The sequence below is a fragment of the Pan troglodytes genome, chromosome 8 (assembly GCF_028858775.2).
Source record: "Pan troglodytes isolate AG18354 chromosome 8, NHGRI_mPanTro3-v2.0_pri, whole genome shotgun sequence".
In the NCBI taxonomy this organism is placed as follows: Eukaryota; Metazoa; Chordata; class Mammalia; order Primates; family Hominidae; genus Pan; species Pan troglodytes.
In genome coordinates, this window is record NC_072406.2 from 45536089 (window position 1) to 45559054 (window position 22966).

General features: G+C 35.1%; 1 protein-coding gene across 32 annotated transcripts in view; it reads left to right on the plus strand.

Annotated features, from left to right (window-relative positions):
* Positions 1–22966, plus strand: part of CCDC7 (coiled-coil domain containing 7) — a 411675-nt gene that overhangs the window by 113072 nt on the left and 275637 nt on the right. For 26 of the 32 annotated variants that reach the window (XM_063781580.1, XM_063781581.1, XM_063781579.1 and 23 more), the window contains 5 exons: positions 1078–1140; positions 3294–3518; positions 7496–7530; positions 18659–18932; positions 19853–19925. In XM_063781580.1, coding sequence (XP_063637650.1) covers positions 1078–1140; positions 3294–3518; positions 7496–7530; positions 18659–18932; positions 19853–19925 — 670 coding nt within the window. Of the gene's footprint in view, positions 1–1077; positions 1141–3293; positions 3519–7495; positions 7531–10083; positions 10182–18658; positions 18933–19852; positions 19926–22966 lie in introns of those variants that run through there. The other 6 variants (XM_063781601.1, XM_063781608.1, XM_063781609.1 and 3 more) reach the window with 3 other exon arrangements.

Consider the following 22966-nt stretch of genomic DNA (forward strand, 5'->3'; position numbering starts at 1 on the left):
GAGTTCCTGTCCTTTGTATGGACATGGATAAAATTGGAAATCATCATTCTCAGTAAACTATCGCAAGAACAAAAAACCAAACACCGCATATTCTCACTCATAGGTGGGAATTGAACAATGAGAACACATGGACACAGGAAGGGGAACATCACACTCTGGGGACTGTTGTGGGGTGGGGGGAGGGGGGAGGGATATCATTAGGAGATATACCTAATGCTAAATGACGAGTTAATGGGTGCAGCACACCAGCATGGCACATGTATACATATGTAACTAACCTGCACATTGTGTACATGTACCCTAAAACTTAAAGTAAAAAAAAAAAAAAAAAGAATCTACCTACACTTGGCTGGGTGTGTGGTGATTCATGCCTATAATCCCCATGCTTTGGAAGGCTGAGGCAGGAGGATGGCTTGAGCCTATGAATTTGAGACTGCAGTGAGCTAGGAACCCACTGCTGCACTCTAGCCTGGGTAACAGAGCAAGACCCTGTCTCTAAAAAATAAAATAAAATAAGTTAACAAATCTGCCTACTCTTGATTGTTCTCCTATTGTTGATACTTGTATTTAGTTCAGAGCTTATGGTTGTTATGTGTGGCAGCATTTGTCTAGTGGGAACTCAGTCATGTCGGAAGCAAAACTGGGAACTCTAAATATGGTCCTCAAAGTGTCTTTAATTTGATGGAGAATTCCTGGAACATCATGTGTAATAGAATTTACTCATTTGCACAAAGCCAGAACAATGTTTATTTTGTGTTAATAGTAGAGGTTCTCCTTTTAGTAAAATTTGAAATTTTTCTTTTTAAATATTTCAGGCCTAGAGGAAAGGAGGAATGAAATATTTAATTTACTGCAATTGTAATTTCCCCGATTCATGCTCAATTTGCCTGTGAAAAATCAATAGGAAGCTTTAGCTTCAGGTATTATCCACCATTACACTTGAGAGATGTGCAGTTCAATGTCTATGCTCAAATCTTATCTTGGCTATCTATGGGTTTTAGAAAAGTAATACTGGTAAAACTAAATTAATTAAAAATACCAAAATAAATACCTTTTTTCTCCCTTCTTACTTCCTAGAAAGTAGCACGTCTGGAAATTGAGAACAAAGTCCTTCAGGAGCAATTGAAACAGGCTTTACAGGTAAAGGATGTCATGTTTCTTTAACATTGTTAACAAGTAAAGAAAATATCCACAAAGAACTTTTCAAATGAATAATTTTTACATTGTAAGCTAAGAGGTCTACATATTCTACTATTTGGCTAGGTTTAAACTATATTCATTTTATGCATTAGGGGTATATTAATAAAATTTAATATTCATTCTTATAAAAAATAGTGAGATATAAAGAAAAGTAAACTTTCTTAAGCTAATAAAGGCAATCTATTCATCTGTCATGGTTGCAGTGTGAAAAAAAGAAAAGGAAAAGAAAAAAAGACAATGTATTTCAAGCCGATAAGCAATATACTTAAAGGTAAAATACTGCAGGCATTCCAATTAAACTCAGTTGAATCAAGATGTTGACTCTTACTACTCTTTTTAAAATTCTAGTTAAATAATACAACAAGAAATGATAAAAAGCTATAAGCATTTCATAAATGAATAGACAAAAGTGTATTTGTGTATTATAAAATTGTTTTGCCTACCATCTTGGTAAAAATGTAAAGGACAGAAATATGTAGTATTTGTGGTTGTATGCTGAAATGAGCAAACTTTCACGTACTTCTATTATCAAAAAAGTATGAATTGATATATTCATCTGTTTTTGATAATAGAAGTATAAAAGATATTTGTTATGTCTTTCTGGGAGACAGAAAAGACATAGCAAAATTGGAAAGATGTAGCCTTTTCACTCAATAAAAGCTTTTAAAAGTTTATCCTAAAGAAGAAAAAAGTGTACAGAGATTTTGTACAAGTATGTACAATGTCATATGTTTTAATAGCAAAAATTTTGAAATGATCTAAATGTCCATTGTTAAGGAGTTTGCTAAGACAATTATGGTATATTATTAAATGTACTTCTATTACCTATTCTGATTTAAATGTATGTTTATTGTTATAGAAACATATCTATGACATTATTTAATGAAAAGAGCATAAGATGTAAGTATGTATAGTAGGACCCAATTTAGATAAACATTTAAAAAATTTGGCTGGGCATCATGGTTCATGCCTGTAATCCCAGCACTTTAGGGGGCTAAGGCCAGTGGATCACTCTGAGCCCAAGAATTTGCGATCAGCCTGGGCAACATAGTGAAACCCTGTCTCTATTAAAAATACAAAAATTGACTGGGTGTGGTGGTGTGGGCCTGTAGTCTCAGCTACTTGGGAGGCTGAGGTCGGGGGATAACTTAAGCCCAGGAGACTAGAGGTTGCAAAAAAACCCAGCAGATATATTTATATATATATATATCTAATATATATTATATATAATATATATTAGCTATATATATGCGGGGTTTTTAATATATAAATATATAATTTAAATATATAAATAATATATATTTATATATAAATAATATATATATAAATAATATATATTATAATAAATATATAAATATATATTATAATAAATAAATATATATAATAAATAATATTTATATATAAATAATATATATTTATATATAAAAAATATATCTTTGTGTAATTTCCATCTAACCTTTCTAATATAGCTAATATATATTATATATAGCTAATATGTAATATACATTATATATATTAGCTATATTTAGAAAAATTTAAAAAGGATATATCTCAAAATGTTAATAGTAATTTTTCTTTATGAGGTGAGATTATTTATGAATTTTCTTTTTGTTTATATATTCTTTTATATAAGTAAGTTAATTGTATGACTAAATAAAAATGATAAAAAGTGACATTTTTAAGGAGACTTTTATTCCAGAATAAATAAATTGTTTTCCACATTTTATTTCATTCTTTGATATTATAGGTGCTAATTATCCTTCTTATAGTCTATCAGTTTTTATAATGTATACCTATATGCATTTTTATTTTGCTTGTATAATAATTAGAGCCTTAAAAATAACAGCCAGGAAAAACTCCTGGGTATAAAAATAGCCCTCAAAGGTAGAAGAGGTTTCTTCACAACTTCTGATTTTAACTGTGGAATTGTTAAAGTATCAATTATACCAATAGCTTACCTTTGCTCCCTTCAACTCAGTAAAAATGAGTTGAGAAATCATGTAGGCATAAATATATGTAGATTCCTGAATGTGGTAGTATTGGCAGGAAAATATCAGAAAATGCTTAATAAACTGGTACTTTTTTAAAAACAGGAAGCTGAAAAAGCTAAGCATCAACTTAACTATTTCCTAAATCAAGAGAAGAAGTTACTTAAAAGTGAGGGGAAAACTGAGACAACAATGCGAGTGGGTAATAGTCAAACAAAAGTTAAAGGTGAAGGTTCAAAAAATATACCATTGGAGAAAGAAACAAGAAAATCACTGGTTTCATATTCAGGTGGACAAAGGACAAGTGATAAAATCCAAGAATATCCACAGGTGAGGAAATAACCAAAATGGAGACAGTAGTATATGTTGTGAGAAATTTGTCTTTTATATTATTATTTAGTTCATTCGTATATGTTATTTAAAAATTCATGCCTCTGTTTTTGGGTTTTTTTTTTTTTTTTTTTTTTTTGAGATGGAGTCTTGCTCTGTCGCCAGGCTAGAGTGCTATGGTGCGATCTTGGCTCACTGCAACCTCCAACTCCCTGGTTCAAGGGATTCTCCTGCCTCCGCCTCCTGAGTAGCTGGGATTACAGGCATGCGCCACCATGCCCGGCTAATTTTTGTATTTTTAGTAGAGATGGGGTTTCACTATGTTGGCCACGATGGTCTTGATCTCCTGACCTCGTGATCTGCCTGCCTCAGCCTCCCAAAGTGCTGGGATTACAGGCATGAGCCACCGCGCCTGGCCTTTGGATTTGTTTTTACTTTTGCCCTTTACCTTCTGTATATGTCAACTCATTATTATCTTGAATACCAAACTATGACTTAAATATATACTGATTTTGAATGACCACATAAGCATCTGAGATTTGAGTCCTTTATTTTTACCTTCTCTTTTTGTGTATAATTTTTATTGTGAACTACCTCAACTTCTTCCTGGAAAGATAAATAATAAAAATAGTTTCTCTGAGGGCAATAAAAATTATTAAATTTGTTAGATCATGTATATAAATGAAGTAAGGTACACCGAATTGAATATAAAAACAAATATCTAAAGAAATATAGGATTGTCTGTCAGCTGCTTTAAGACAAAGAACAAAAGAAGCAGCACAACTTAAAATCTGCTAGTCATTTTATATCTGCCATTATTATAAAATCTGCTAGTTATTTTATATCTATGTATATGGGCTAGTCATTTACACAAGACCATAAGCTAGCTATTAACACCTCCATTTTGAGAATGAAACCAAAGCTTTAAAAAATTAGCCATGCCACATTACAGTGAGTAATATTGAGTTAGATTTCAAATTCAGGTCTTTCTCGCTCCAAAATCACATCTGAAGATATCTTCTTTGCTTGTCTATATGGCCGCATTTGAAACTTGCTTTGTTACAAGCTTTATTGTTTTCTATTTCCCAGTATTTATCTCCTAATCCAAAACAAAGGTTTTCATATATGACAGAAAAAGTTAAATAGTAAAATGAACCTGAGCAGAACAGTAACTAAAACATCACATTGCTTTCACATAAGTGATTCTCATTTTAGTGGGTTTATATATACATCAATACACACCTGTCTTCTTATGTATATAGCTTAACATTCATTAATAAAACATCTTATATGCTAGGTTCTTTGCAAAGATGATGTATATAATGTCATGTATTCAGATGGCTTGTTCTGGTAATAGTGAAACAGGAGATATCATTATTGGATATTTTGATGTAATAGAAGTTTATACTCATTGTCCATGTTCTTATAGTAATTTAACTGTAACCTTCTTTCTCAATCACTGTATTAAAACTATTTTTGCTGAGGTTACAGCAAATCTATTTGATGCTATTCTGAAGGATGCTTTATAGTTTTTTTCTTTCTTTCTTTTCATTTTTTGAGATGGAGTTTCTCTTTTATTGCCCAGGCCAGAGTGCAATGGTGTGATCTCAGCTCACTGCAACCTCCGCCTCTTGGATTCAAGTGATTCTCCTGCCTCAGCCTGCCAAGTAGCTGAGATTATAGGAGGCTGACACCATGCCTGGCTAATTTTTTATATTTTTAGTAGAGACGGAGTTTCACCATGTTGGCCAGGCTGGTCTCGAACTCGTGACCTCAGGTGATCCACCTGCCTCAGCCTCCCGAAGTGCTGGGATTACAGGCATGAGCTACCACACCCAGCCAGATGATTTATAGTTTAATCTCATTTGTCCTCTTAGCAGCATTTAACTATGTTTAATCATTTATTTTTTAATACTTTTGTATTATACTTTAAGTTCTGGGGTACATATATAGTCTATAGTTCGTTTGAGAAATAGCATAATTATTTGATTTTCCTTGTATATTTTTGGGACACCTCTTTTGTCTCCTCTTGCTCTGCTCATTCTTTAAATGTTAGTACTTCTCTGGGTTTTGTCCTAGAGTTTCTTTTTATTCCATATACTCTTTCTGAACATGCTCATATACCTTCATGGCTTCTAGGGCCATATAAATCTCTTATCTCTAACTCGAATGACACCTAATTTCCGGACCTGTTATTCATTAACTTACTGAATTTTTCTGTTTCAGTGGGCTTCAAACATCTAGAATTCACCATGTCCCCAAATGAACCAATTGCGCTCTTCTCAGACCTGCTTTATCTCTCAGTATTCAGTCTCCTGGCATCCTCATCCATCTAATTGCTGAAACTAGAAAGCCCAGCATCACAGTTATTTCTTCTTTTCCTTTGTCTTGATCCAATTATTATCCATCAAATTCTGTCCAGTTTTCTCAGTATTAATGACAGTTCTGTTAGTCAGGCTCCCACCAGGACTCTAATTGGTCTCTCTCTTTCCAGGCCAGTCTCATGTTGGTGGCTAGTTGAAAATCCTTGGTTATTTATTAGTTAGTATATAGGATAACTATTGTGACTATTATGACATATAGACACAAAATGTATGATGGCTCAAACACAATGGAAGCTTCTTTCCTGATGTTAATAGTCCAAGGAAGTTCAAGGTCAGTGTTCGTGGTAGGGAGTTCTGCTCCACAGGGTTGTTAAGGTATCCCAGCATATGGAAGGTTTGCCATCTTACGTATGGCTTCCTGAGCCACACTAGGCATAGTTATCTAGCTATCAGAAAAGAATATGGAGGACAAACATGAGTAATTTTCATTGACCTGGCTGGAGGAGATGCACATTCTTTTTTCTCACATCCTATTTGCTACATTTAACTACAGGGGGAATTAACAAATGTAGACTAACAATGTGTCTAAGAAGAAGAGAAAATGAGTTTGTTGACCATTTAGGAGTCTTTGCCACAGGGGAATAAGGATAAAACCAGTTAATCTCTGCATAAAAGCAACTGAATTAGATGAAAATCAGGTCCAGAATAAAACCTAGAATCAACATTTATACTATAGGAAAATATGTATTATATTCACAAGAGGTAATTTATTAATAAAAATCACACTTTTAAGGTCACTGGCCTTTTTTTTTTTTGAGACAGAGTCTCACTCTGTTGCCCAGACTGGAGTGCAGTGGTGAGATCTTGGCTCACTGCAACCTCTGCCTCCTTGGTTCAGGTTCAGACAATTCTCCTGTCTCAGCCTCCCGAGTAGCTGGGATTACAGGCACCCGCCACCATGCCCAGCTAATTTTTGTATGTTTAGTGGAGAGGGGTTTCACCATGTTGGCCAGGCTAGTCTTGAACTCCTGACCTCAGGTGATCTGCGTGCCTCGGCCTCCCAAAGTGCTGGGATTACAGGTGTGAGCCACCTTGCCCGGCTGGCCTAACACTTTTGGTTACATACTTCTGTAAACATATTTGAACATGTATTCTCAGTATACTTATTTTAAAATTGATAAATTACAAAAAGTACCTCCACAGTTTATTATATATAATATTAGCATTATAAACCCTTCAACAAGAATATTTAAAAGGATTAGATAATTATGTAATAGATAAGTTTAAAATAAATTTTGAGCTACTCTGCCTGTGGAGCAGGCCTGCTCTGTCTATGGAGCAGCTATTTTCTTGTACTCTGTTGCTCTAATAAACATGCTTTTCTTTAACTCAAAAAAATTTTTTTTTGTTTACTAAAAGTATAAAACCTTATTTGCTCTTAATTTAGAAATATAAGTGTAATTTTAGGGCCTACTCTCCTTCTATAATGTCTCTTCCAATGCTAAAATATGATAATTTCTTTGCTTTTTTGATACCTTAATCTTACAAAATTGTCATATTAAAAAACTACCTTAAATGATATTTTTCTAAATGACTGTAAACTTTTCATATGCATACTTGATATTTTTAAATGTAGTATTATCTTTATCACAGATCACTGCCCAAAGCGGAAGACTGATTGAAAAGAGGTAAAACACTTTTTAAAAATTTGTTCCCTCATTTTCTAATCTTTATCAGTTTACATACCTAAGTAATGAAAATAACCATTCTAAATTTAATGTCACAAAACTCTTTGAAACTAATTTTAAGTAGAAAATGTTAGAAACTTTAGATATCAAAGTTAGAAGAGTTGATGCAGTCAAAATCAAAATTAAATGAAAAATTTAAATTTAAATTTAAATTAAGGACAATGTACAAACAAACTTTTTTTTTCTGACAACAGCAATTAAAATTTCCAGATAGTGAGGAACTAACCCTTATTTTCAACTTAGTTATCATCAAGATGCATGAGCTAGATACATAAACAACTTATCGAAAAATCATTTTTACCTTCCATTTTAACTCAGTTACTATATGCACACATATGTATGTACATGCATACACATAAATAATTGAGTTGATTGGTTCATCCAATTAAATCTTATAGTTTTCACTAGTGAGGCTCTTTGATTAGTATATTATGATCGACTCACAGACTTTCTTGATTCACATTACCATGGAGTAAAGAGGAATTACCTAGAAGTATGCATTTATGTACTTCATTGCCATTTTAAATATTTATGGATTATAGACCCAGGTGAATTAACAAGAATTAGGTAATAAGTGTAATGATTAATGGCCAGAAGTTTTGAAAATGTTCATTTTAAATGTTTGTAGTGAATGTTTATATTTATAAGTATATGTTTTAAATACTAACTAAACATATACTAAAAACTATATGTTTTAAATACAATGTCCAAGAGAAAATTAGACGTTGGTCCACTTGTTGCTTTGCAAACTTATAATGGTTGGTTTCTTATTATTGATTTCTTTATATTTTAAATATGTATAGTCAGTATTATAAACATTTGAGAATGTATAAGAAAAAGTATTAATTATCTTCAACAGTAATGGGAACTTACGTATCATGTAGAAATAGGAAGGAATAAAGCAAAAGCATGGTGCTTTTTTTTTTTTTTTTTTTTTTTTTTTTTTTTTTTTTTTTCAGATGGAGTCTCGCTCTTAATTTCCCAGGCTGGAGGGCAGTGGCATGATCTCGGCTCACTGCAACCTCCGCCTCCCAGATTCAAGTGATTCTCCTGCCTCAGCCTCCCCAGGAGCTGGGATTACAGGCGTCCACCACCATGCCTGGCTAATTTTTATATTTTTAGTAGAGACGGGGTTTCGCCATGTTGGCCAGGCTGGTCTCAAACTCCTGTCCTCAAGTGATCCACCCACCTCGGACTCCCAAAGTGCTGGGATTACAGGCATGAGCCACCATGCCCAGCTGGTGCTCTTATATTCATACTCAGATTATGGTAGAGCATGGAATACTACTATAGTTTTCCATGCAATCATGGTGACGTATAGCCTTTGAAAATCCTGCAGAGCCAGTAGTTTATCACCCTGAAGAACATGAGGTGGTTAACTTTTGATATAAGTTGTTTTAATATTGAACATTTAGTTGCTGCTGATAAATGTGATAGGCTCTTTGTACATTGGTAAATCTCAGAAAATAGAAACATTGGCTTACAAAAAGCATTTTTAAGAGAGTTTCTGGTCTCTATGAAGACATGGTAAGGCAGTTTCAGTTACTTTCCATGGGTGTTTGGAAAAATCTTAAAGAGGGGTTATGATAATGTTACCTAGTGAGTTACTACCCCTGGCAGCCCTCATTCTACTTTTCTGATAAGTCACATTTTAGAATTTTAATGGGAAGTGATAGAATGGAAGAAGGGTTCAATGGAGAACAACAGAATGAGGATGATGGGGAATATAGTACCTCAAGATTAAAAAAAACCATAGAATGAATATATCAAATAATTCCTCTTAAATGCCTTTTTCCCCCTAGAAATGTTGATTGATGTAATAACTTCAGGAGGAAGATTATTTTAATTCATCTCAATTCAGTTTAGCTCTAATGAGGAAACACTGACTGAGCATCCATGCTGTGCAAGGCACTGTGCTGGGTATTATGGGATATAAAGGGCTTCAAATATATGGTCATTGCCCTCAATGCATTAACAGTCTAGTAGGGCCGACTAGACATGTACAAAAATAAGTGAAGTATAATGCAGATGTTGCATTCTATAAAACATTACCAAGAAGCTACATCAAAGAAGAGGAAAAGCTATTTCTGACTGGATTAAGAATTACATACCATTTCATTTTAGAAAGATGGTTGGGTTGGATTTTAACAGGGAAATGTGAGGAAAGGGTGTGCCAAGTGGACAGAACTTTGCTTTGAGGCAAAGATGAAGATGTTTAGAATCTATACAGTGTGCTCAGGAAGAGGCCAAAAATTCATTTTGTTTGCGTCCTAGACTAAGGACAATAATGGGAAATATGACATGAAATAGGTTGTTTCAGCTTGATAGGTTTTATAGAATTGCACTTAATAGCTTTAGGTTAATTATTATATATTACATAATAATATAATATAATATATTACATATTATATTATATTGCTAAATATAAAATTCAAACTATTAAGCACATGGCACAATATTATTCATCAACCTTCATTTTGGGTTACTTCTTAGATCCTAATAGAGTTTCTGAAATACTTTGGAAAAGTCTCCCAAACCTTCAGAGAGTGGATGGGAGCGAAGTAAGGAGACCCCACCTGAGCAGATACATGGTATTGCTTACAATAAAGTACATTTTTGCTCTTTACAACATTTATCAGTTTATTTTGGCTTAGGGAATGAGTTAGTGGTAAACAGTTAATCAAACAATAGATTTTAATAATTTATTGTTTCACATCATATGCGTTGTTAGCTTTTCTTAAATGTTTTGTGGCATTGAAATTCACACTTTTTAGAAATGAAAATGTGAACTAATTCATGGTGTTTTATTTTGAAGAGTTACACAGTCAACCTATTTCTTTCTAAATACTTTCATTAGGACTTTCATTATTACTTGGGTTTGCCATCAAGCACGAAAACATACAAGAGAAGAGTGTTGGAACATGTCCATTTTTTTTCTTCATAGATTAGATGATTAGCTGTTAAATTTACTCATTCATTTATTCACCCAACTCATTCAACAGATACTTTTGTCACCTTCATATGTCCAGTTCTCTTTTGGGTATTGTGTTTTACTGAAAAATCAGACAGATAAGATGCCTTCTCTTGTGGTACTTACGTTATAACAGGAGAGACAAAAAATAAACAAGTAAAAATAAATGAACAAGATAATTTTAGAGACTAATACATGGAGATAATGAAACTACATATCTGACAGTCACAGGGAAGGATAATTTAGATTGGGTGGTCAAGGAAGGTATTAACAATGAAGAAAAGGCATTATCTAATTGTGAAATAAAAGCTGTTAAAATATTTTGTTTCTTTTCAATTTTTATCAAAATAAATTTCTGCAAATGAAAATTTATGTTATAACTAAAAGATCTAGACTAGAAGAGCTTTTAATATCCTCAGTTAACTGTTATACAAGGGGCATATTACTAGTGACCCAAATAGTACGCATAAGGTAAGATTTTATAGAGGAAACCTTGCAATCCAGGAAGCAATAGAGGATACAATATCCCCTGAGCTGTCATTATTCCTTAGAGAAAAGACTTAGATTAAGCAAAGCTGGATTCACCATAGAAGATGCTCCTGAGAGGAACCCCCTTCTCACATATCACTTCACAAAATTATAGGGGAATTGGGAGGGCATAGAGAGCACCTAGTCAACCATGTATCACTGAGAGCTTCCTGGTTGGGGCAATGGCCTTGTTGGAAAAAGGGAGAAGGGAGTATGTACTTTGTATACCAATGTAGCTGGTATCAGTGAGTCAAACAGTCCTGGTGAGCCAGCTCTGTGAAACCACAAAAAGAGGGAAGAAAGAGAATCACCGGGACCATCCGTAAATAAAGATTTGTCTCACTGCTGTCTATCCTTTGATCTTAAAGACTCATTATTATAGATCTCTCCATCAGCCCTGGCTGACACCTGGTTCTGAGCATACCAATTTCCTTAGTATTGTCTGGGAGAAGAATATTAGTAAGGTCACCAGCTGGGTTAGATGAGGATGTAGAACCAACATCCTAATAAGTTCACATTATGAACTCTTTTTCCTGGCCAAGCACAGAAACCTTTGTTTAGGAATGTCTGTTCCATATCTGCCATAGGAAAGAGAAAGTCGTTCATCACCTCCCTTGAACATCCATCTCCAACCATTTCCCAGGGTCAGATATGTTCACATCTGACAAACAGATCTGTTTTTCTCCATGGAGATGAGCCAGATTGTCCTTTGTCTGGAATGATAGTTCAGTGGGGACCCCAAAGTTACCATTTTACCATCATAGGTCACCTGCAGGTTTCAAAGAGGATGTCTGCAGCACCATCTGATGCTTTTAAATGAGCAATATGTTGTGTGTTCCCATGCACTGAGGTCAAAGCAAAGGGGGTTAAAAAAAAAAAAAAAGAAAAGGAGTATACTATTCCTTTTGAAATGATATTTTTCTCTACTCCCTAACTTCTAGGTGCTTTGGAGTTTAACCATGGTAAGAGGGGCCCTTGCTTGGTATGGTAGCCTATAGCTTGTAAACAATTAGGGAAAAGTGGACTGACAAGCCTTGTGGAGGTTGTTTTCAAAGAGGCTGCCTTAAGTGGCAAGTAGAATAAGCCTGATGGACAACAGTGGCCTGTGTGTCTTTTTTTTTTTTTTTTTTTTTTTTTTTTGAGATAGGGTATCACTTTGTCCCCTAGGCTGGAGTGCAGTGGCACCATCATGGCTTACTGCATCTTCAACCTCCCACACTGAAGCCATCCTCCCACCTTAGCCGTCTGATTGGCGGGGACCACAGGCATGCATCACCATGCCCAGCCAATTGTTTTATTTTTTATAGAGATGCAGTCTCCCTATGTTGCCCAGGCTGGTCTAGAACTCCTGGACTCAGGGACTTTTCGCACCTCAGCTTCCTAAAGACTTCTATGTCTTTTGAATAAATTCCTTATTGGCCATTGTGTTCCTTCATAGCGGGATGGATTTGAACAGGGACCCAAGACTATACTGGAGATGATGGTTACACATTCTTAATTGGCTTTTTCATGTCACATGTTTTCCTTTAGATTCAGTTCTTTCTCATGGACATATAAACATAGAATATAAGAATTGAGCTTGTGACTAAATTGTAACTATTTCCTTGGGCAAAGGTTACCTCAGAAAAGCATGTGTAAAGAGTTCTGTTGGCCAGGCGTGGTGGCTCACGCCTGTAATCCCAGCATTTTGGGGAGGCTGAGGCAGGCAGATCACGAGGTCAGGAGTTCAAGACCAGCCTGGCCAATATGGTGAAACCCCATCTCTACTAAAAATACAAAAATTAGCTGGACATGGTCGCTCGCGCCTGTAGTCCCAGCTACTTAGGAGGCTGAGGCAGAGGAATCACTTGAACCTGGGAGGCGGAGGTTGCAGTGAGCTGAGATCGTGCCACTGGGTGACAGAGCGAGACTCCATCTCAAAAATAAAATAAAATAAAGAGTTCTGTCCTAGAGAACCCAATAGCCTGACAGTGTAACTAGGCTCATTACTAATGGCTCATTAGTCTTTATAATAGTGCAATTCAGTCAATCTGAGGAGATTGTGCTCTATGGCCATGAAGAATGCCTGAAGTTTACCCAGTTTTGAAGAATGTCCAATACCATGGGATCTCAATAACTCACCATCATTATGGTGAAGGAATGTATCACTCCATAAGATTTTATGACCTTTGAGAGAGGCTTTTCCATTAGTGAATCATGCTTTCTTGTCAGGTGGCAAATCTTTCAGGCAAGTGCCTTACTAAGTCAATGGCTTGTTTAAAACAGCAGAGGGATCTCTGTGCCTGTGAGTATAAGGCCATATTTTATGAATTTGTCTAAGGTCTAATTGATTGGATGTGCTATATCCCCCTTTTAATAGAATTTTCCTGGGCATGTACCACCTTATCAGATTTTGGATTAGAGAAGACCCATAATGGGATAGGAATGTCGGGTTGAAGAGTGAGAAAAGTCTGCCCCATTAGGGCTCAATAATAGGCTAGCAGTCACTGGCATGTGCCACTCAGCAGGAGAAGAAAATGATTTCATCCAAAGATGTAGGAAATGACAAATAACTTGAAGTATTTTTGCCAAAAGCTTCCGTCAGAAAATGGTTTCTTACAGGTATGTGTAATCCCATGAGTTTCAAATATACGGCAAAATCTAAAGTTAGAACTTGTTTTTAGGATGCCTAGACCTCTTCCAAGGCATGTTAATATATGGGCTTCTATTTAAAATTAGTTGCATTGATATAGTGCTTTGAAGAATCACCAGGTGTAAAATGTGATATCACCGCTACCTAACAAGGAAAATCGTTTGTGGTTAGGACTGGAGGCCCGATAAATTTTCCTTTAAAGCAGCAGTTTCCTGCCTTTTTAGCACCAGGGACCAGTTTCGTGGAAGACTCCATGGACCAGGATGGAGGGGGTGGTTTCAGGATGATTCAAGCACATTACCTTTATTGTACACTTTATTATTATTATTATTATTTCATTATAATATATAATGAAATAATTATACAACTCACCTTAATGTAGAGTCAGTGGGAGCCCTGAGCTTGTTTTCCTGCAACTAGATGGTCCCATCTGGGGGTGATGGGAGACAGTGACAGATCATCAGATATTAGGTTCTCTTAAGGAGCACGCAACCTAGATCCCTCACATGTGAAGTTAACAATAGGATTTGTGCTCCTATGAGAATCTAATGCGGCTGCTGATCTGACAGGAGGTGGAGCTCAGGTGATAATGCAAGCGATGGGAGAGTGGCTGTAAATACAGAGGAAGCTTTGCTTGCTCACTCGCCACTCACCTCCTGTTGTGTTGCCCAGTTCCTAACAGGCCATGGACTGGTATCAGTTTGTGGTCCAGGGGTTGGGGATGCCTGCTTTAAGTGATATAGAATGTATCTTTTTGATGCTGTCCAGATGATGACTGCCTTCTCCAAATTTATCTGAATAACAGGGCCCTGGATCATTTAAAGTTATCTTTAATCAGGTATGCCTAGACAACATGTAATGTTTCTTCGGTGTTGATCACAGTCATCAGTGTGATATAATATCTGGAGATTCTAGCAATGCACATTTTACTGGGTTTTGTCCCACATTGAAAATGTGTAACAGGAATTAAAACATTCTCAAGAAGGATTATTAAAGGTGTATGTACTAATCTTGGCATATCTTGCCAAATCCTCAGCTACATATGTGTGTCAGTAGTGGCAGCAATTTATTCTATAGCTTGTGTAATGACAGAGACTGGAGGAAGTAGAGCTGTTTCTTTCCTTGTTTAAGTTTCAGTAGTCCACTATGGAGTGTCTAGTACTAGTTTTTTTTTTTCTTAACCAAACAGACTAGCATTGCATAGTGCATCGATTACATTTTGTTTGAAAAATACTTTATTTTTATGTTTCCTGTATGAAATATTATGGAATGATCTTGCCAGTTCAGACAGGTTTTCACCATGTGCTTGGCCAGCCATTATGGAGGTTATCAATAGATAATTATCCAACTAATATGGCTGTGTACCTGTTCTCGGTTTAATAATTCAGAATGTCCTTATCAATTATATAATCTGAGAAAGAAACAGCAAACAGTATTAATATAGAGTACAAAAATAGTGGGCTTGTGTGTTTGGGTTCCCCAAGACTACTCCCCTCACTAGGAGAGCTCACAGCACTCATCAAATAGTCATTACGATGACCATGATTTATTACATAAAAAGGATGCAAAGCAAAATGAGCAAAGGGAAAATGTGCATGGTAAAAATCCAAAAGAAACATCCTACTTAATCTGAGATTATGGTGTCCCGTAATTCCATAGCTACCTGATCACTATAGCCATTCTCACTGAGAACAAGCAATTTGTTCTTTCTTGAGTTTTAAAGACTATATAAGATATGGACACTGAGATATTGGCCATTTCAACTTAGTAGTTTGTCTGGTATAAGGCTTCCAATGGGGTTATTTCCCACTTCAGTGGTAGCCCAAACTCTCTGTTTTTCAAAAGCTGTAACATACACGAGTCACATACCACTAGCTACACATAACAAGGTTTATTGAGAAAAACTTACAAGCAGAATAGCGAGCAGAGCACATTGCAATATTGCAGTTATCAATGAAGGACCTTGATAGTCTCTGCCAAGCTACCAAGTAGGGAAGGGAGATATTAACCGAGGCCATTCAGAAACATGTTTGTCATTCTCATTAACTGATAACTTTTTTTTTCTAGTAAGAGAATAGTTTTTCTTTTATCCTATATAATTTCCCCATAGTTTGAGTTCCATTTCTGATTATTTCAGTAATAGCATTGCTGGTGGAGCTAGATGTCGCTAGGCAACATTGTCAGCATAAGAATTATTTATACATTTACAGACTATTTCTAAGCAGTCCATCACCCTAATTTTCTTTAAGTTAATAATTTCAAGTGTTTTAACCTTTTATCTTTTCCAGGCTCTTAGTCATCTTGGACTTTTACTGAACCTTTAAAACTTTTTGACTTTCTTTTCAGTTGAGGAGCCTAAAACTAGTCACTATGAATATTTTGATCAACATTAATTGTATTGTATTATAAAAACTATCAAAATATTTATAACTTTTGACTTTTATAACACCTATATTGAAATTTTTCTATAAAATTGATTTTTAGAATCATGTTAGTTTGTACTGTATTACAAACTTCGGGTCCTAGATATTTTTGTTTTTCTTGTATATAGGAATGAGTTCCACATCTTGTATTATTGCAGATAAGAATATCAATAATATTTTATTAGTATTTTATTGATAATTTGTCTCGTATTCGCATTGATAATTAAAAATTCAGTGTAACATCAATACCTGTGAGAGTTTTTTTCCCTAAGGGGAGAGGATATGGGTTGGGGGTTGTGTTGACATTTTAGAAAATGGATGGAGTTAAGGAAAGTTCCGGAAAAAGAAAGTATTGGAAAGAAAAAAAAAATAAAGAGGGCAGTTTGAAAAAGAAGGTATTAGAAAGAAAAAAAATAAAGAGGGCAGTTTGGGCAGTTATCTTTCAATGACATTTTCCATTTTGTCTGATTTAAGAATTATGAAGTGTCCATGATTATATGCATAACAAATAGTGCCCTTGTACATCTATTTGCTTAGTAAGAAAAGGATGCAATGCTCAGATCTTCAGAGTTAACAAATGCTTTTGCAAGCAGGAAGAGATACACTCTTTATACCACTTCAGTGATGTTGAAGACTGTCATGTAGGGTGCTGTCAATATGCTTATATAAAAGCTGCTAAAATACATGCTCATAATTAGACTATTATACGGTAGTGTTTAGACATGGAGTGATTATTAGAGAGTCTTAATCTAAAGCAGACAGTGAATGACACAAATTTAGTAAGATTTATAAACTATATTTTGGTTGTTTTTGGCAATTCACCAAATAATTGGGAGGGTGAAACCAACTTGCTTTATTATTATTTTCTTTGTGGCTATAGGCTGCCTTCTATAGTCATCATTGCTGTTGTCCTCCTCCTCCTTCAACTCCTCCTCTTCCTTCTCCTCATTCTCCTCTTTCTCTTCCTCCTCCTTCTCCTTCTCCTTCACCATCTAATCAGTAGGGCTTTGAAAGTATTTCCACATCTCTTTGACTGACACAAGCTTGAATACAGCATTGCTTGCACACCTTCCTAGTAGTTTTTATTCCTGACCCCCTCAGTGGAAGTATCATGGTTGTTATGCTGTGGTACCTTATGGTTGCAAGAGACAATAGAAGTGGGGAATGCCTTAACATGGGAATATGGTTATAAATGTACAGTATATTAGCATTTAAGGCATTGTTCTTTGTATTGCCACATATTTTCTCATTGTTATAAGAAAATTGCCTGTGTAGAATCAAGTGATTAATGATGTCCCCTAATAACCATTTCAGAATCTTAAAAAACATTTGCTTTCTATTTTTAGCTATGTGATAATATTAGTGTTGGGGTGGTGGTTTGTGAATAACTGTAACAAATAGTCTCCAGATGAATGTTAGACTTTATTTTAGAACTAATCATCTTAAATTCAAATACCTAATAGAACTAATAAATCAGGTTTGAGAATGAGATGCTATCTTTAATTTAGGATAGGAAGCCAGCTATTCTCTTTACTTTTAATATGGCAATTTGCTTTATAATGCCACTACAAAAGTCTGTTTGTCACAAATTCTATTTTTTTAAACTGTCAGCACTATATATATATATATACTTTTTTTTTCAGAGCTGTCCTCTCCACCCCACTCCCCTTTTTTATAACCCAAACTTTGCAGTTCAAAATTCATTCTAAACTAACAAACGTAGGATAGGTGGCAGTAGGTACATTGAAAAATTTTTCTTCTGTGAGACCAAACTTCAAATTATTTTGCAACAAACCTTAGGCAAATTATGTCAACTGGGGTAATAGCTGTTCAAAACAAAATGCATCAAATTCTGTTGCATTTCATAGGACTAGGAAAGCTTTGTTAAATTTTTATATAGTTTGATCACTTAAATTATCATCTAAACTAGAATGTTGGGACAACAAGCAAAAACTGGGCTTGTGCATGCAAACTGTGACACCTGGTTACCCTAGTTCTGGAATCTGGAAAGCTGATCCTTTGGCAACTGGTGGAGAATAAATACCCCTTATCTTAAAGAAAACTAACTCAGAGCTTGGGAAATTGACTTTGGTGAAAGATGGTGATCTTTTAATGTCAAAGTGACTGTGGAGATATTTTAATTTTCATTCTGAAATAAAATTGTGGAAAAATAATTTTGGAATAAATGTGACTAAAGGGTAAATCTCCAAACCATCCTATGTTCTACTTTGGCTGAGTAAATTTTTCTTGTTCTGTGGCTTATAACTTTGAATAATGATTATATTGGAGTATTTTCAATGATTTCCTTAGTATTATGTATCCCTTTAAATCACAGGACATATGTTACTATCTTCAACTTGTTACCTAGCATCAATTTCATATTGGAATTACCATAAACTAATGAGTAATTATAATTACTTATTTAATATCCTTATATATTATTAAAATGATTCTTCAGTTGCAAATAAAATGGTCTTCACATAATCTAATACCAGATGTTTTATAATTCTAAAGCTCAGAGAAGAAACGATCTAGCCCTGCTATTTCAGATCTTTCACAGATCCTTAAGTCTCAAGATGAATCAGCATTTTTAGAGAGTTCAAATGAAGTTTCAGTTGCTGAAAACCAATCCTATAAATCTCCATCAGAGACCCATGATAAATCACTTACAACAGTATCATCCAGCAAAGAAGTTCAAGATTCACTGTCTGTTGGAACATTGGCTCAAAAAAATGAAACAGTGATATCACCATTCATTTTACCTCCTGTTCTTACAGAAAGTAAAAAGGTATGATATATATAGAAACTTGAAAGCTGTTTATTTCATATTGCTCCTTCAATAAATAAATGCTAACCCATTTAAATGGGTTAAAAATTCAATATTTTCTTATTTCAAGAGAATTAAAAGTTTGCCTTTTAACACAACCCACTTTATATTTAGAATGCTGAAAGTAATATTTGGGAATCTAAGTAATATTCTTAACTTATAAAAATTGTTTAATATTGATTAAAAAGTTGTGGGTTACATTTTAGTTTTAATGGTAATATAAAAGATATGTCATTCTGAGATAAGGGAAATTTTCATAGTTTTCAGCTTCATCTACAAAAAAAATTTTTATACAATAAGATGATTGTAAAAGCAAACTAATTTTGAAACAATTTTATATAGGTCTCTAAACAAGACCTAGAAAATTTTTAGAATTGCTTTTGTTAAAAAGCATTTAATTAGGAAATTCTCAGGGCAAAAATGCTGGGAAAAAGAGAAAAGATAAAAAGGCTGTACATATTTGACATGTATCCACAATATATTTTTATCATACATTTTATTAAAGTATTCCTATAATAATAATTTTGTAAGCCATTTAAGTTCTTCTAAAGATTAAAACAGACTAAAACATAAATCTAAACAAGAATCTTAATAATTATTAACACTATTTGCTTAGAACTATTTGCGAGGGAAAAATCACAATATTGCTTGGGCACCCTCCTTGCTATTCAGTGTTCCCAATTGCCTCTCAGGTCCATTAATTGTTCTGACTTTTTAATTTGATACATTCAGGAAATAATGAAAAATAAAATGTTTCTGCAATGACATTGTAGATGAGAGCAAAAAGCTAGCTCTTTTTCTCAAAGCAGGTAATTAAATACCAGTCTTGATATATATATGTATATAATTTCTAATTACTTATTACAACTTTTGTTATTAAGGCTGATGTTTCAGAAGAACAATTACAAAAGATGACTGAAGAACAAACTTACCAAGCAGCAGAAAAATCTCAAGGTAAAAAGACTCTGTTTTGGAAGATGAAAATGTGATTGAATGATTATGTGTTCCCATGATATAATTATAAATAAATGAGGGGAAAACATTATGAAATATACAAACAACTTGTTAGGGAGTCACTGGATAGAATACAAATATAACGACAATTATATAAAAATTATCTCGGTGGGCCGGGCGTGGTGGCTCATGCCTGTAATCCCAGCACTTTGGGAGGCCGAGGCGGGTGGATCACGAGGTCAGGAGTTCGAGCCCAGCCTAACCAACATGACGAAACCCTGTCTCTATTAAAAATACAAAAATTAGCTGGGTGTGATGGTGCGTGCTTGTAATCCCAGCTACTCAGGAGGCAGAGGCAGGAGAATCGCTTGAACCCAGGAGGTGGAGGCAGGAGAAACGCTTGAACCCAGGAGGTGGAGGTTGCAGTGAGCCGAGATCACGCCACTGCACTCCAGCCTGGGCGACAGAGTGACACTTCATCTCAAAAAAAAAAAAAAAAAAAAGATTGGTGAGTTATCATTATATTACTTAGAGAGTCTATTTTAACTAAGATCTGTGTAAAGGGGAAGCAATAGCTTTATCACAAGCAAATAATAGTATGTGGCATTATGAATTCTTAATATGACACCCAAAATTAATCTGAGCATAGCAGGAAAAAAGATGATTTCTGTATATGTAATATTTTTGCTAGGTTATTTAGGTGTTTGATATACGGTTAAAAGCAAAGATATTTTTTTCTTCCTTTCCAACATGTATCATGTTAGTATTCAATCAATATTTTATTGCATTGACCTAAACTTAAATTTTTTTTTTTTTTTTTTTTTTGAGACAGAGTCTCTCTCTGTCGCCCAGGCTGGAGTGCAGTGGCATGATCTCGGCTCACTGCAAGCTCCGCCTCCCGGGTTCACGCCATTCTCCTGCCTCAGCCTCCCGAGTAGCTGGGACTACAGGCGCACGCTGCCATTCCCAGCTAATTTTTTATATTTTTAGTAGAGACAGGGTTTCACCGTGTTAGACAGGATGGTCTTGATCTCCTGACCTTATGATCCACCCGCCTTGGCCTCCCAAAGTGCTGGGATTACAGGCGTGAGCCACCGCGCCCAGCCAAATTTTTTTTTTATTATTATATTTTAAGTTCTGGGATACATGTGCAGAACGTGCAGGTTTGTTACATAGGTATACATGTGCCATGGTGGTTTGCTGCACCCATCAACCCGTCATCTACATTAGGTATTTCTCCTAATGCTATCCCTCTCCTAGGCCCCCATCCCCTGACAGGCCCCTGTGTGTGATGTTCCCCTCCCTGTGTCCATGTGTTCTCATTGTTCAACTCCCACTTATGATTGAGAACATGTGGTGTTTGGTTTTCTGTTCTTGTGTTAGTTTGCAGAGAATGATGGTTTCTGGCTTTATCCACGTCCCTGCAAAGGACGTGAACTCATCCTTTTTATGGCTGCATAGTATTCCACGGTGTATATCTGCCATATTTTCTTTATCCAGTCTATCATTGATGGGCATTTGGGTTGATTCCAAGCCTTTGTTATTGTGAACAGTGCCACAGTAAACATACATGTGCATGTGTCTTTATAGTAAAATGATTTAGAATGCTTTGGGTATATACCGAGTAATGGGATTGCTGGGTCAAATGGTATTTCTAGTTCTAGATCCTTGAGGAATCGCCACACTGTCTTCCACAATGGTTGAGCTAGTTTACACTCCCACCAACAGTGTAAAAGCATTCCTATTTCTCCACATCCTTTCCAGCATCTGCCGCTTCCTGACTTTTTAATGATCACCATTCTAATAAATGTGAGATGATATCTCATTGTGGTTTTGATTTGCATTTCTCTAATGACCAGTGATGATGAGCTTTTTTCATGTTTGTTGGCCGCATAAATGTCTTCTTTTGAAAAGTGTCTGTTCATATCCTTCGCCCACTTTTTGATGGGGTTGTTTGTTTTTTTCTTGTAAATTCGTTTAAGTTTCTTGTAGGTTCTGGATATCAGCCCTTTGTCAGATGGATAGATTGCAAAATTGTTCTCCCATTCTGTAGGTTGCTTGTTCACTCTGATGATAGTTTCTTTTGCTGTGCAGAAACTCTTTAGTTTAATTAGATCTTATTTGTCAATTTTGGCTTTTGTTGCCATTGCTTTTGGTGTTTTAGTCATAAAGACTTTGGCCATGCCTATGTCCTGAGTGATATTGCCTAGGTTTTCTTCTAGGGATTTTATGGTTTTAGGTCTTATGTTTAAGTCTTTAATCCATCTCTAGTTAATTTTTGTATAAGGTGTAAGGAAGGGATCCAGTTTCAGTTTTCTGCATATGGCTAGCCACTTTTCCCAATACCATTTATTAAATAGGGAATCCTTTCCCTATTGCTTGTTTTTGTCAGGTTTGTCAAAGTTCAGATGGTTGTAGATGTGTAGTTTTATTTCTGAGGCCTCTGTTCTGTTCCATTGGTCTATGTATCTGTTTTGGTACCAGTACCAAGCTGTTTTGGCTACTGTAGCCTTGTAGTATAGTTTGAAGTCAGGTAGCATGATGCCTCCAGCTTTGTTGTTTTTGCTTAGGATTGGCATTGACCTAAACTTTTAAGCAAAATTAAATGGCTGTGGTGGAGGATACAGGAGCAACACTCTTCTATTGTGTTTTGAAGTGGGAATGCCTCTGTTTGACCTGTGATGATCCATTGTCTGAGCTAAATATTCATTATTATCTAAAGACATTTTCTTTTATCCCAGCAGTCAAGTTGAACTGAATTAATCTAGTTAAAATTTTCAAAATATGAAGTATACGTAACATAAAATACATCATTTTAACCATCTTTAAGTATACAATTCAGTGGCGTTAATTACGTTCACAGTGTTGTGCAATCATCACTAACATCTATTTCCACAACTTTTCATCACTCCCAAAGGAAACTCATTAAGCAATAACTCTCATTCCCCGCATTTTCCTCCATTTTGGATTGCTGTAACAGAATACCACAGACTGCCTAATATAAAGAAAAATTTATTTTTTACAGTTCTGAAGGCTGGGGA